The sequence below is a fragment of the Aquarana catesbeiana genome, linkage group LG01 (assembly GCF_042186555.1).
Source record: "Aquarana catesbeiana isolate 2022-GZ linkage group LG01, ASM4218655v1, whole genome shotgun sequence".
NCBI classification, from domain to species: Eukaryota; Metazoa; Chordata; class Amphibia; order Anura; family Ranidae; genus Aquarana; species Aquarana catesbeiana.
This window is the reverse complement of record NC_133324.1, coordinates 868,720,088-868,732,603: the sequence shown is the minus strand read 5'-3', so window position 1 is coordinate 868,732,603 and position 12,516 is coordinate 868,720,088. Positions and strand designations below refer to the sequence as shown.

The window sequence follows — 12,516 nt, the reverse complement described above, 5'->3', positions numbered from 1 at the left end:
TCTAAAATTTTCCGACAACAAAATACGTTCGCGTAAATTCCAAACATGTGTAGACAATACCGACGCACAAAGTGCCACGTATGCTCAGAATAAAGCAGAAGAACCGCACTGACTATTGAACTTAATTTTTCTCGGCTCGTCGTACGTGTTGTACGTTACCACGTTCTTGACGTTTGGAATTTCTGACCAACTTTGTGTCACCGTGTGTATGCAAGACAAGTTTGAGCCAACATCCGTCGGAAAAAATCTGATGGATTTTGTTGCCGGAATGTCCGATCGTGTGTACAGGGCATTACAGTTAGCTGCACAAGTAGGGAGGATCTTGTTACTGTAGCCAGAGTATGTTGTTCAATGTAATTGCTGGTGAGACTAGATATCCTGTGAGATTACTTAATGATTTGGAAGCTAGAGCTGTGGAATAACAACAAAGTTAGTATTATAAAGAGTTCAAGTAACTGAGATGTAGAACTTGTAGAGTACAGTTCTGTGGGTGGTAGTGTACCAGGTAAAACAGTAGGTGGAGTAGAGACAAGTTGCTCCTAGAAAACCACCGTGGGGTGGGGGGGTGACTAGAGTCAATTTCTGAGTATAGTTAGAAAGCTGAAAGTTTATAGCTGGGGAGAGATATACTTTGGTTGATAGGAAGGCCCATTTGTAAACGTGCTCTTTTTTTATATGTTAGGTGTATTTTCTTTCCTGGTTGTGGCGGGATGAGTCAGGACCTCTTTACTCCATAGATGAAGTGGATTCTAGTGGGGGGTCAGGGATAATTCCCCATGTATACAGAAGTTGCATACCACTTTTGAGACTATTGATCATGTGGGATGATCCATTTCTTGCAATGATCAGTGTAGCTGGATATAGCCATTTGAATAGGATTTTATGATTATGGAGGCCTTTGGTAATGGGATTGAGTTATCTCCTCAACTGTAGGGTGTATTTGGAGAGATTTGGAAAAAGCTGTATGTCACAATACGGAGCTGGCAGTGGGGATTTGGCCCTTGCTGACATGAGGAGTTTTTCCTTGATATGAAAGAAGTGCACCCTAATTAGTACATCTCTGGGATGGAGGCTGCTAAGTGTGATGGTTTCGCAATTCTGTGGGAGGGGGGCGGCATCAGGTAGAATTGCATGTATGAGCTCTTTGGCATACTTGGGGAGATTTGCCGGCAATATGGCTTCAGGAATACTGTGTAGCTTAACGTTGTTCCTGTGGGACCTGTCTTTTAAATTGGCTAATTTGGCCCTTAGCCAGGATTGTTCTTCTCTCACTTTATCATATGTGTCGATTAAATCATTGACTGTGATTGTGGTGCATTCTTCCATGCTGTTTTCAATATGTGACACTCTATCGTCAAGTACATGTATGTCTGTAGAGATTTTAGTAAAGAGTGTTGAGAGATCAGTCATCAATGACGTTTGAAGTGATAGCAGCATATCTTTAAGGGTGGTATCTATCACTGGTTTCCCTGTGGTGGGAAACCAGGGCCTGGTTAGATTGGAGGGAATTGAAAGCCTGGGTCTCAATTTGTGTTGGCAGCAGCGGTGCATCCAGCCACATATGAGCTTTCTCTTATTGTCCAGTTTCAAATTTATAATCAACTAAATTATGGTATTCACTCAAACTTGTGGGTAGTAGAGTGTTTAGTTTCCAGCAATTACTTTTCTTGTATTTGCGATTCCTGGTGGATCAAAAGTGGTTGACACTGACTGAAAGTTATGTATGGCCAACTTTAGTGACTATGCACAACAGCAGTGCTTGAAATGCTAGAAATAATGTAACATTTATGAAAGGGGAAAGTTTTTTTTTACATTTTGTAATAGTCCACAAGAATTTTTTTAGCATTTTGCAGGCATATTTTAAATATTGTATTCATTTACTTTGCATTGAAAAGACTTTGAATGATTGTAGTGCATTTTTGGTATGAGGCTGTCAGCACTAAGAGCAAGTATTAATGCTGGAGCTCCCCTAACTGATGGATGCTATGCTGCCTATGCTCCCTGACTGAACCTCTAACACTTTATGTAAGACCTAAAATACCATCTTGACTCTTAAACCCCTAAACCCTTGCACAGTCGTTGTGCAGTACCAGTAAGCAGGAGGCAAAGCCTGCATATGAAATTAGCAATATTGAATGCCCAGTGGATTGAACACCTGTGGTCAACTATAATACATACCAAGAAACAAAACAATAATTGATAAGGCTATTTACATTAAGATGATCATATATTAAATCAAATGTATATATATATATATATATATATATATATATATATATATATATATATAAATCAAAACGTGTAGCATTGTCAAACCATGCCCTTAATGATTAAAGTGCAAAAAAAATGTAATATAATGCACTAACGATGAAAACGCGTGAAAAAAGGAAAAAAGAAAAATTGTTAAAGTCCAAGTGTCCCAATTCCACATCCATAAGGTGAGCTCAAAACGTGTGCTGATCCAATGCTCAATTTTTGAAGACACCCGGTGCTCCCCACAAGATAGATAGGGTAAGTATATCTGCTTTTAAAACCTCCAGGGTCTACATGCGCATTAGTGAGCTTTCACGTCTCACTATGGGCTCAACCGCATCCACTACCCAGCCTGCTTAATTGGATTCCACAGATGTATACCCCACAGTTATAATCAGTCAAGGAAACTTCAGAGTCTGGTCACACATTCATCATATGAAAGAGGAAGATAAATTAATTGCACAACATTATTTAAAAGCACACAGGAGTTTATTAAAAGTTGTACATACAACAAAAATGATAAAATTAGGCTCAAAATGGAAACATTTGTTTGTCCAGCACCCTCCATGAGTGTTCGGAAGTCACCGCTGCTCCATGCCTAGTCCGACGTACGTTTCGTTCAATGGGACTTCTTCTGTGAGGCAGTATGGGTCAGCGGTGCTCACATCACTTCCTTATATTCAGAAAAAAATTCTGTTGCTGAACACTAGGGAGCAGTGCTGCTAGTATTCAAAACCATTATGAACCGCACCGCCATATTTCAGTAGTCCAAGACTATTAACATGGTGGCCATGTTCCAAGAGATCCACTGCGCTCTATTTCAGCAACATATAAACAAACGTATTGCTGTTTTAATCAGCATATATGATTGGTCCACACACTCATTTAAAAGTATGCAGATCCTATATCTGGTTATCTAAAACACAATTAATCCTAGCATAACCATATCATCACTTACGAATAACCAAATAGCAGTATTAGTGCTCATCACTAGAGGGCAGTGTGTCCACTAACCAACATGGACCGCATCACCATGTTACTGTAGCCAGAGATTCCTCCCATGGTTCCATGTTGCTTTTCTTGTATTTGCAATTCCTGGTGGATCAAAAGTGGTTGAAACTGACTGAAAGTTGACATATGTATGGCCAACTTTAGAGTCTATGCGCAACAGCAGTGCTTGAAATGCTAGAAATAATGTAACATTTATGAAAGGGGAAAGTTTTTTTACATTTTGTAATAGTCCACAAGCATTTCTTAGCATTTTGCAGGAATATTTTAAATATTATATTAATTTATTTTGCAATTAAAATAAATAAATATATATATATATATATATATATATATATATATATATATATATATATATATATATCTTATGTGTGTATAAAACATTCATTCACCCATTCATTAACAGATGTAAGGATTTTTCATTTATAAACAGATGTATGAATTTTGTATATTAAGGTTGCAGTGAATTAAATAAAGTTCAGATTAAAGTGGTTGTAAAGACTACAGGTTTTTAACCTTCATGCATTCTACGTGTGCAGCAGCCCCCCAATACTTACCTGAGCCCAATCGCGATCCAGTGATGTGCATAAGAGCCTCAGCTCTCCGGGGGACTCTCCCTCCTCATTGGCTGAGAATCACATTCACAGCCAGTGAGCCAATGAGGAGTAAGAGAGGGCGGGGCCGAGCGCAGCTCAGTGTGTGAATGAACACGCATAGCAGTGGCTTGGGAGTGAGCCCGCTTGGGTGCCACCATAGCAAGCTGCAAGGAGGATCGGGTTTGCTCTATGCAAAACAACTGCACAGAGAAGGTAAGTATGACATTTTTGTTATTTATTTTTTAAAGAACTGCCTTTAATATCACTTTAAGGTGTATTGAAAAGAATGTTTTAATTTCTTATTCAATGAATTGAGCGTCAATTAATCGAGCATCAGCATTTTTTTTTTTCAGTTACATTTATTGACAGGTACAGAGAGCAGCACTTATTTTACAGCATCTGAACAGAATTGATTAGGTATTATGTAGCGAATAATTTATTCCAGTAGACTTGTTAAGATATATGTAAATATGTAACCCCAAATCTATTGTTTAGTATGTTTAACATTACACCCTAATCTGTTGCAAAGCTCCTTACTTTCCCTCATTTTATGGTTTGTAGACAGAAGCCAGTGTAGAAGAGTACCTGTGTAGATAGATAGATAGATAGATAGATAGATAGATAGATAGATAGATAGATAGATAGATTATATTACCAAAAGTTTTGGAATGCCTGCCTTAACACGCACATTACTTTAAAGGCATCCCAGTGTTAGGTTTAGAAGTGTGTCTCTGGGAATATTTGACCATTCTTCCAGTAGTGCATTTGTGAGGTCAAGCACTGATGTGGACGTGGTTTGGCTCGCATTCTCCATTCTCATCCCCCCAAAATTTGCTCATCCATGTCTTTATGGACCTTGCTTTGCGCAGTCATGTTGGAACAGGAAGGGGCTGTTCCCACAATGTTGGGTGAATGAAATTGTCCAAAATATCTTGGTATGCTGACACCTTAAGAGTATCCTTCACGGGAACTAAGGGGCCAAGCCCAACCCCTGAAAAGCAATCCCACACCATAATCCCCACTCCACCAAATGATTTGGACCATTGCACAGTCCATAAAGACATGGATGAGCAAGTTTGGTGTGGAGTAACTTGACTGACCTGTATAGAGTCCTGACCTCAACCCGATAGAACACCTTTGGGATGAATTGGAGTGGAGACTGCGAACCAGGCCTTCTCATCCATATCAGTGCCTGACCTCACAAATGCGCTTCTGGAAGACTGGTCAAACATTCCCATAGACACACTCCTAAACCTAAGACTGGGATGCCATTAAAGTTAATGTGCGTGTTAAGACAGGCATCCCAAAACTTTTGGTAATATAGTGTATCTATCTATCTATCTATCTATCTATCTATCTATCTATCTATCTATTGTTTACACAGGTACTCTTCTACGCTGGCTTCTGTCTACAAACCATAAAATGGGGGAAAGTAAGATAAGGTCAAACATTCCCATAGACACACTCCTAAACCTTGTGGACAGCCTTCCCAGAAGCTGTTATAGCTGCAAAGGGTGGGTCAACACAATATTGAACACTATGGACTAAGAGTGGGATGTCATTAAACTTCATGTGCGTGTAAAGGCAGGTGTCCCAATACTTTTGGTAATATAGTGTAGATAGATAGATAGAATGTTGTCAGTCTGCCATGTGAGCTCTCTTAGTTGGACTGGCAATCTGATACACCTGGTAGGCAGCCCAACAGTCAACAAACTATAGGTATGTGGCACTAGACTGACCCAATACATAATGGACAAACTAAAGCTGGATGGCATTGCTGCTCCTTACTAAGAGGCAGTGGTTTAGTGTTTTTAGCCTAAAACAGTGCTATTACTGGACAGATATCCAGGTAAGACTCATAAATAACAATTTTCTTAAGAAAACTATATACAGTGAGCCCTGGTGCCAAAAATAACTGAAAAATACATTTTGGATTTGCATGCAGATTAAGTTACTCAAAGGTCCACTTAAAGAACAGTTGCAATGGTTTATAGAATGCTTAGGGGTTCATCGATTGATTTCACTTATTGCCAGGAGTTGATCTTTAAAGTATAGAAGTGGGTTTTCTCTTGCAAATCATGTTAAATTAAGCTGTTAACTTTTTTGTTTAAATGTAAATAATACATGAAAAATATAACAGAATATTTTTCCTGCAGGGTCGATGATGCTTATTTTGCTGTACATTACAAGTTTTGTTCTTTGTGCCAGTGGACAACCATTGAACAAAAAACTGAAAGGAGATCAACAGAACATAAGGTATGTCTGTAGCATACCAGGATTGCCAGGGTCTCCGGGATCCCCTGGGGCAAATGGATTAGCTGGGCCACATGGACGGATTGGCCTTCCGGGAAGAGATGGGAGAGATGGCAGGAAAGGAGAAAAGGGTGAAAAGGGTGACACAGGTAAAGAACATCTGCTTGTTGTTGCTGAAATAATATCAGGGAACATTGTATAAATATTAGTACAATGTATATTTAAGAGGGAAACAGCAGGGGGGTTGTTTTTTTCCAATGGCAAATAAACTGTTTACTTTGCAAGGAAACTTCCTCTTCGCTTAGTCATGGAATGCTGGAATGATCGTTCATGTGCAAGCAAAAATACTGTTTTTTTTAATTGGGTATTGAGTTTTCCCTACATTCACTAATCTAAAGGTTATTATTTGTAAAAGTCCTGCAATGGCTGGAGTGCCAATAGATAAAGGGAAAGAGATGGGAGCACACCACAACAGGATCAAAGCGTAAGAAATCCTTTATTTGTCACTGTGCCAAAGAAATAGACAGGAACACTTTTTGGTCTGTTACGGTGACAAATAAAGGATTTTTTACGCTTTGATCCCATTGTGGTGTACGGCCATCTTTTTCCCATTATCTATGTATCAATGGTAGCGAGGCGGGGCAAGCACCTGCAGCGGTTAGCAGCTAATTACTTGCCTGAGCGGTGTGCACTCTATGTTTGGACCGCCAATAGGACTGCCTCTTCTAGCACATTTCACCCAACCATGGCTCAGAGGTAGAGCTCTACGACTAAGCCCTGATGGGGTGAAATGCGTTGGGGGCGGTCCTAAGGCAGTGACAGTCATTGCCATTTTTGTGGATGGTTTGCACAATAAACGTGGACGCTTGTGGCTCTCCTTTATACTCTAGTAAAATCATTGGGTTTGGGGATTTGGGATCCTGGGCATAACCGCCACAATCCTGCCTGCAACTCCTAATTGCTCACGCATGTTTGGATGCTATTCATTTTTGATGGCATCTCAAATGCGGTGTGGTTTTGCCACAATAAATTGATCAGCAACTGCGGGTAAACTGCATCGCACAAAGCTTGTTGCCCAAAAGAAACTCCTGGCACCCAAACATGTGTGGTGCATTTTACCACTATTGCATTCCAATTTGGAGTGGCAGACAGAATCAAAGCGATTGTGATTGCGATCCCAAATTGCCAGATATGAACGGGGTCTAACTCTACCTTAGTCTCTAACGTGTTTTTTTGTGTTTGTGTCCCAGTTGGAGATTTTGTGACCATTACCTTTGTGCAATGGACAGAGGTGGCACTAATAATCTGACATAAGCTCTTACCCTTCCCGCCCTATCCAAAATGTTTTGGCTGTGGATGAACTCTAACAATAAACATGTATATCTTCTCAAAAATTTACTAAAATGTTAAAATTTACTTCATTATAAACTACGTTCATTATAAATAAATATCAGACATTATAGTCTTTAATCTGTATACTGTGAACATATTTCTCATTGCATAGTCAGAGGGCATTTTGTTTTATTGTTTTCTTAGTTTTAGTGTCAGTTGCTATTTGTGAACTGGTAGACCCATTCCTAATGAACAATTTTGACATTTATGTTAAAGGTTTGCGAGGAAAAACAGGACGACTGGGACCTATTGGTGAAAAGGGTGATCAAGGAGAGACTGGTAAAAGAGGACCCAACGGTTCACTAGGAGACAAAGGTGAAATTGGGCCTGATGGACCTGCTGGACCTAAGGGTGATAAAGGCTCAAGAGGAGATCTGGGAGAACCTGGTGTGTGCAAGTGTGGAAATATTGTGCTTAAATCTGCTTTTTCAGTTGGGATCACCACCAGCTACCCACAAGAAAGACTTCCAATCGTATTTAACAAAGTAATCTTTAATGAAGGAGAGCACTACAACCCATCCACCGGGAAGTTTATTTGTGCTATCCCTGGAATTTATTATTTCTCTTATGACATCACTCTTGCAAACAAGCACCTGGCTATCACCCTTGTACAAAATGGAGAGTACAAAATAAAGACATTTGATGCCAACACGGGAAATCATGATGTTGCCTCAGGCTCAACACTTCTTTACCTAAAGCCAGAAGATGAAGTCTGGCTTGAGATTTTTTATACAGATCAGAACGGTTTGTTTTCAGACCCCAGCTGGGCAGACAGTTTGTTCTCAGGATTTCTTTTATATGCAGATACTGATTATCTCAATGCTTTGTCCGATGATGATGACTTATGATGCAGCTTAAATTCCAAACACAGTCCCGGTTGTTTCATGAAACTTGAATGCAAGCCAGATCCTGTTAAAAAGTCTATGGATTTTGCTGGAAGGAAGGTCTTCCTTAATTCCTTTAAAGGGAACAATGCCCTTGCCAACTTTTTTAAAAGCTGGAATTTCCCAAGTTGAAATTGTAAAACAAGTGTGTGCCCAGCTACGTCAGAAATCCCACCTGCATTCTTGATCAGTGTCATTCTAAGACGTGAAGCCGGAGTCTAAGTATACAAAAAAGGAAAGTTGAAAATTGCAATGATAGACTCCCTTTTAGTTTTGGCCAAAGTCATTGTTAAGTTGAAAGAAGCATTCTCCTACAGTTGCTAAGTTTACAAGGCACCTGGGGAATCAAGCACAGAAAGAAAGTTTTTTTTTTTTATATAAGTTAAACAGTCTATTGACATAAAACCCCTCCAGGCTGACTACTTTCAGCTGAAGAATTGACTGGTTGGATTTTCCCAGCCGATATGGGATAGTCATCTACAACTGGGCAGCTCCTATGTGGAGAACTTTGCAGCAGGTTGTAATTTCATTTCTGCTGCTATTATGATTAATAACGAGACTAGGGGTGAGTAGGGTGTGACTTAATCATGAAAATGTGGTGGTACTGCTGCTATTGAAGTCATTACTTTCCTCAACATCAGATCACAGCTATTCACAAAGGAACACTTTTTGGACATATTTAGCAAAGTATTGTAAAGTGCCAATATGAAGAGCAAAGTGTAGTAATCTATAGCAACCAGATTTTGATTTTGTTTTACATAGAGCTTCATTTTAATTGGTTGATATAAATTACTCTATTCGCCTTGCTGCTTTTTGCTTTGCTGAGAAAGCCTACTTTCCTTTATAAAGTCAATCTGTCATGTCCTTGAATAGATATAATCTAATATTACCTTACTCACTCTTGTCTTCAACCTAATTCCTTTGTGCTTAGGGAGGACCCTGAATCTTTGGCTTACGCTGTATACATGACCTTATTACTCTCTATGTCAAGGTGAAGCCCCACATTCCCCTGGTCCTAGGGTCTGCCTCTGTTTTTCAATTGTCAAATGAGAGATCCTCTGTAGCCAGTTAAAGTGGTAGTAAACCGCTGCAGAATAAAAAAAAAAAAACAGCACCTGTAAAACAATGGCACAATGTACTAGTATACTAGCATATTATAAAATACTTACCCTAGAACGACGCTCTGTCACCACTGAGAGGACTGACATCTTCCCCCGGTCTTTCTTTACCGTCTTTCCTCCGGGTTTGCGGGCTCCAGCATTGTGAGTGGCAGGAGCCGCGATGACGTCACTCCTGCGCAAGTGCGTAGGAGCCCTTGGTTCCAGCAAGAAGCTCTGAAGGTCTGAAAAGGTATGCCGGACCTTCAGAGTGCATGCGCTGGTGGCATCAGCGATGCACGTTTAGGAGATATTAATTTTACCTACAGGCCGTATTATAGGCTTACCTGTAGGTAAAAATCACAAAGTGGGCTTTACTACCGCTTTAAGGATCTGGTGAATGAAAGGAGGAAGCTTAGTGCCAGTAGTGGGTGGGGATTAATGAACTGGAGAGACATTAAGATCCAATATTCAGCCTGGGCATTGGATCCAATGTCCTTCTCAAGCACAAAGATAGCCATCTGAAGATTGGCACAGGTACTAACCTAGGCCAATAGTATGGACAGAGACAGAGCAGTCTCTAGTTGCACTGTTTATTTCAGGGGTGTTATGCAGGGATATCATAAGCAGTGAGCAGGCACATAGAGGTGTCAGCTATTAATAGTAAACTTGACCTTAAGCAATATACAAAACCATACAAACAGGGTCCCCAGCATACTCTCAAGCTGGCCAGCAAAAAACAAATCTGTTCCACTACTCAGGTTAAAGACAGAGATTCTAGCTGCATACATTTGCAAATGATGTGGAAAACACATGGCCATATCAAAGCAGGGATCTTCAAACTTCGGCCCTCCAGCTGTTGCGGAACTACACGTCCCATGAGGCATTGTAAAACTCTGACATTCACAGACATGACTAGGCAAGATGGGAATTGTAGTTCCTGAATAACTGGAAGGCCATAGTTTGAAGACGCCTGGTATATAGCACTTACCAAATCATCTAATCAAAATGCATGTGCAGTATTCATTTCCCATTATGACACAGGTAAATGTGCAGCATGCTCAAGTATAAAGTTTTTAACCCTGTGAATTCATGATTGGTTTTCATCACCATTTAGTAGCTTCCTGAAGGAACCAATCAAAATATTTAGTACAAAGGATAATGTTCTGTTACAGGCACACATCCTCATGACCAGGGAAAATTAGAGCTCACCTCCATAATTACCCTCTTACCCAAAACTGCACACAACTACACATCCCTATAACCCCTAGGAAAAACCACACTACTCGTAACTGGAGTTAAAGGGCCGAATCTGCCTTTTGTTAAACATAAGCTTATAAATAGCAAACCAAAACAATAAAAATATCAATCAAGGTAACAATGATTGCAGGTCTTTGACTGTACCATATAACTAAAACTTTGTGTCTGTGGCACCAGTTAGCTAAGTTATGACCCCAGCCACCAAACACTGCCTCAGGAATTAACCCAACTGACCTCAGACACCCTCCGGTCCTACCACTATGAATTGAACTGTACCAACTAGAGGACACCATACCTAAGATGGGTCCCCACCGCTTTACCAATAACACCAGATTTAGACCCCTGTCAATGACCCCAAACAGCCAAAGAACAACTAAAGAAGTATAACAGTACTACCCAAAAACATAGGGTGGGAGGGAGGGGCATTCTTCTGACGATTTCTTCTCTACAAGTGAACCTAAACCACTCCTCCCCGGCACTATAGTCTCCTGCTCCTCCCAATCACCTCATCTACTTGATCAATCAGGTAGAGGTCAGTACTGACCACACCACTTAATATAGTTAACCCTTTATACCTGGTTCCCTTTCCACCCTGTCATGTATGCCCTCTGCCTATTTCGTTCCTTCTCAGCTCCGGGCATACATTGACTCCATCAACAAACAAAGAGAAAGGAAAGCTGATAACTGTTTAAAAGCCTTGTTCAAGTTTATTAAGCTTTGAGATATAAAGACTGTTAAACCTGGTTTACAGGAATCCAATGTATTTCAACCATATGGGTAAGCTCTAGTTAGAGTGAAATGTGCTGGGATTCTTGTGAACCAAGTGGAACAGTCTGTATGTCAGAGAGCTTAAAAAAAACAAGCTTTTAAACAGAGGCCGGATTCCCTTTCTCTTTGAGAGTTTTGTGGATAGCAAAAAAGTGTGTTTTTTTACCTTTATGGGTTTCTGCTTGAATGCATATACTTTTACATACATTTTCTTCATTTTAAATGCATTTTGTACAAAAAAGACCAAAAATGCATGCAAGCATACAGTATGTCAGTGCACTGCATATTACTGCAGGTGTGTGCTGTTAATAAGAATGAAGCTGGACAAACAATTGCAAATACAAGGTGTGTCTAAAAAGTTTGGTTAATGGAATCAGAAAACAAACAAAACAGAAGATACAAACAAATTACCTTTACTGGCCTTCAAAATAATCGCCATCCTTCACAACACACTTTTGGCAACGTTCATAAAGCTTCTGGAAACTGTCTGCAAAGGCCTTTTTTAGGAATCCATCACAGAACCGCTGTCACACATTGGATTGCTGCCACGTCTGCAAAACGTGCGCCTTTCATGATGCTCTTCAGGTGGGGAAACAGAAAGAAGTGCACTGGCACCAGATCAGGGGAATACGGTGGATGATCAAGAACAGGTATGCTTTGCTGAGCCAAGAATTTGTGCACAATCATCGTATCACAAACACAAACATCGTATAGTGTGCAGGCATGTTATCATGCAGCAACATCCACTGTCCAGTCCTGTGCAACTCTGGCCGAACACGCCCAATGCGTCATAGCAACCGTTTCAAACCTTCCTTGTAGAATGCAGCTCCATTGCACTGTGAACCTACCTCTCACACTGACTACGTTCGACTACCTGCAGCAGGTTTACCCTGAGGGTCACTTGTACTCCACGCTAGGTGGAGCTTCTTGACATGTCTCTGAATAGTAATGTGCATGCCTACCCACCTGGCCCCTGTTGCCGTTGAGATATCAGACCATTCACCA

At 40.4% G+C, this 12,516-nt stretch overlaps 1 protein-coding gene across 1 annotated transcript in view; it reads left to right on the top strand.

Moving 5' to 3' along the window:
• C1QTNF7 (C1q and TNF related 7) overlaps positions 1 to 11,148 on the top strand; it is a 154,742-nt gene extending 143,594 nt beyond the window's left edge. Inside the window, exons 2-3 of the mRNA XM_073609877.1 lie at positions 6,014 to 6,259; positions 7,719 to 11,148. Of these exons, the coding sequence (XP_073465978.1) occupies positions 6,019 to 6,259; positions 7,719 to 8,350 (873 nt within the window). The 5' untranslated portion in view covers positions 6,014 to 6,018 and the 3' untranslated portion in view covers positions 8,351 to 11,148. The remainder of the gene's footprint in view (positions 1 to 6,013; positions 6,260 to 7,718) is intronic.
• The last annotated feature ends 1,368 nt before the right edge of the window (positions 11,149 to 12,516 follow it).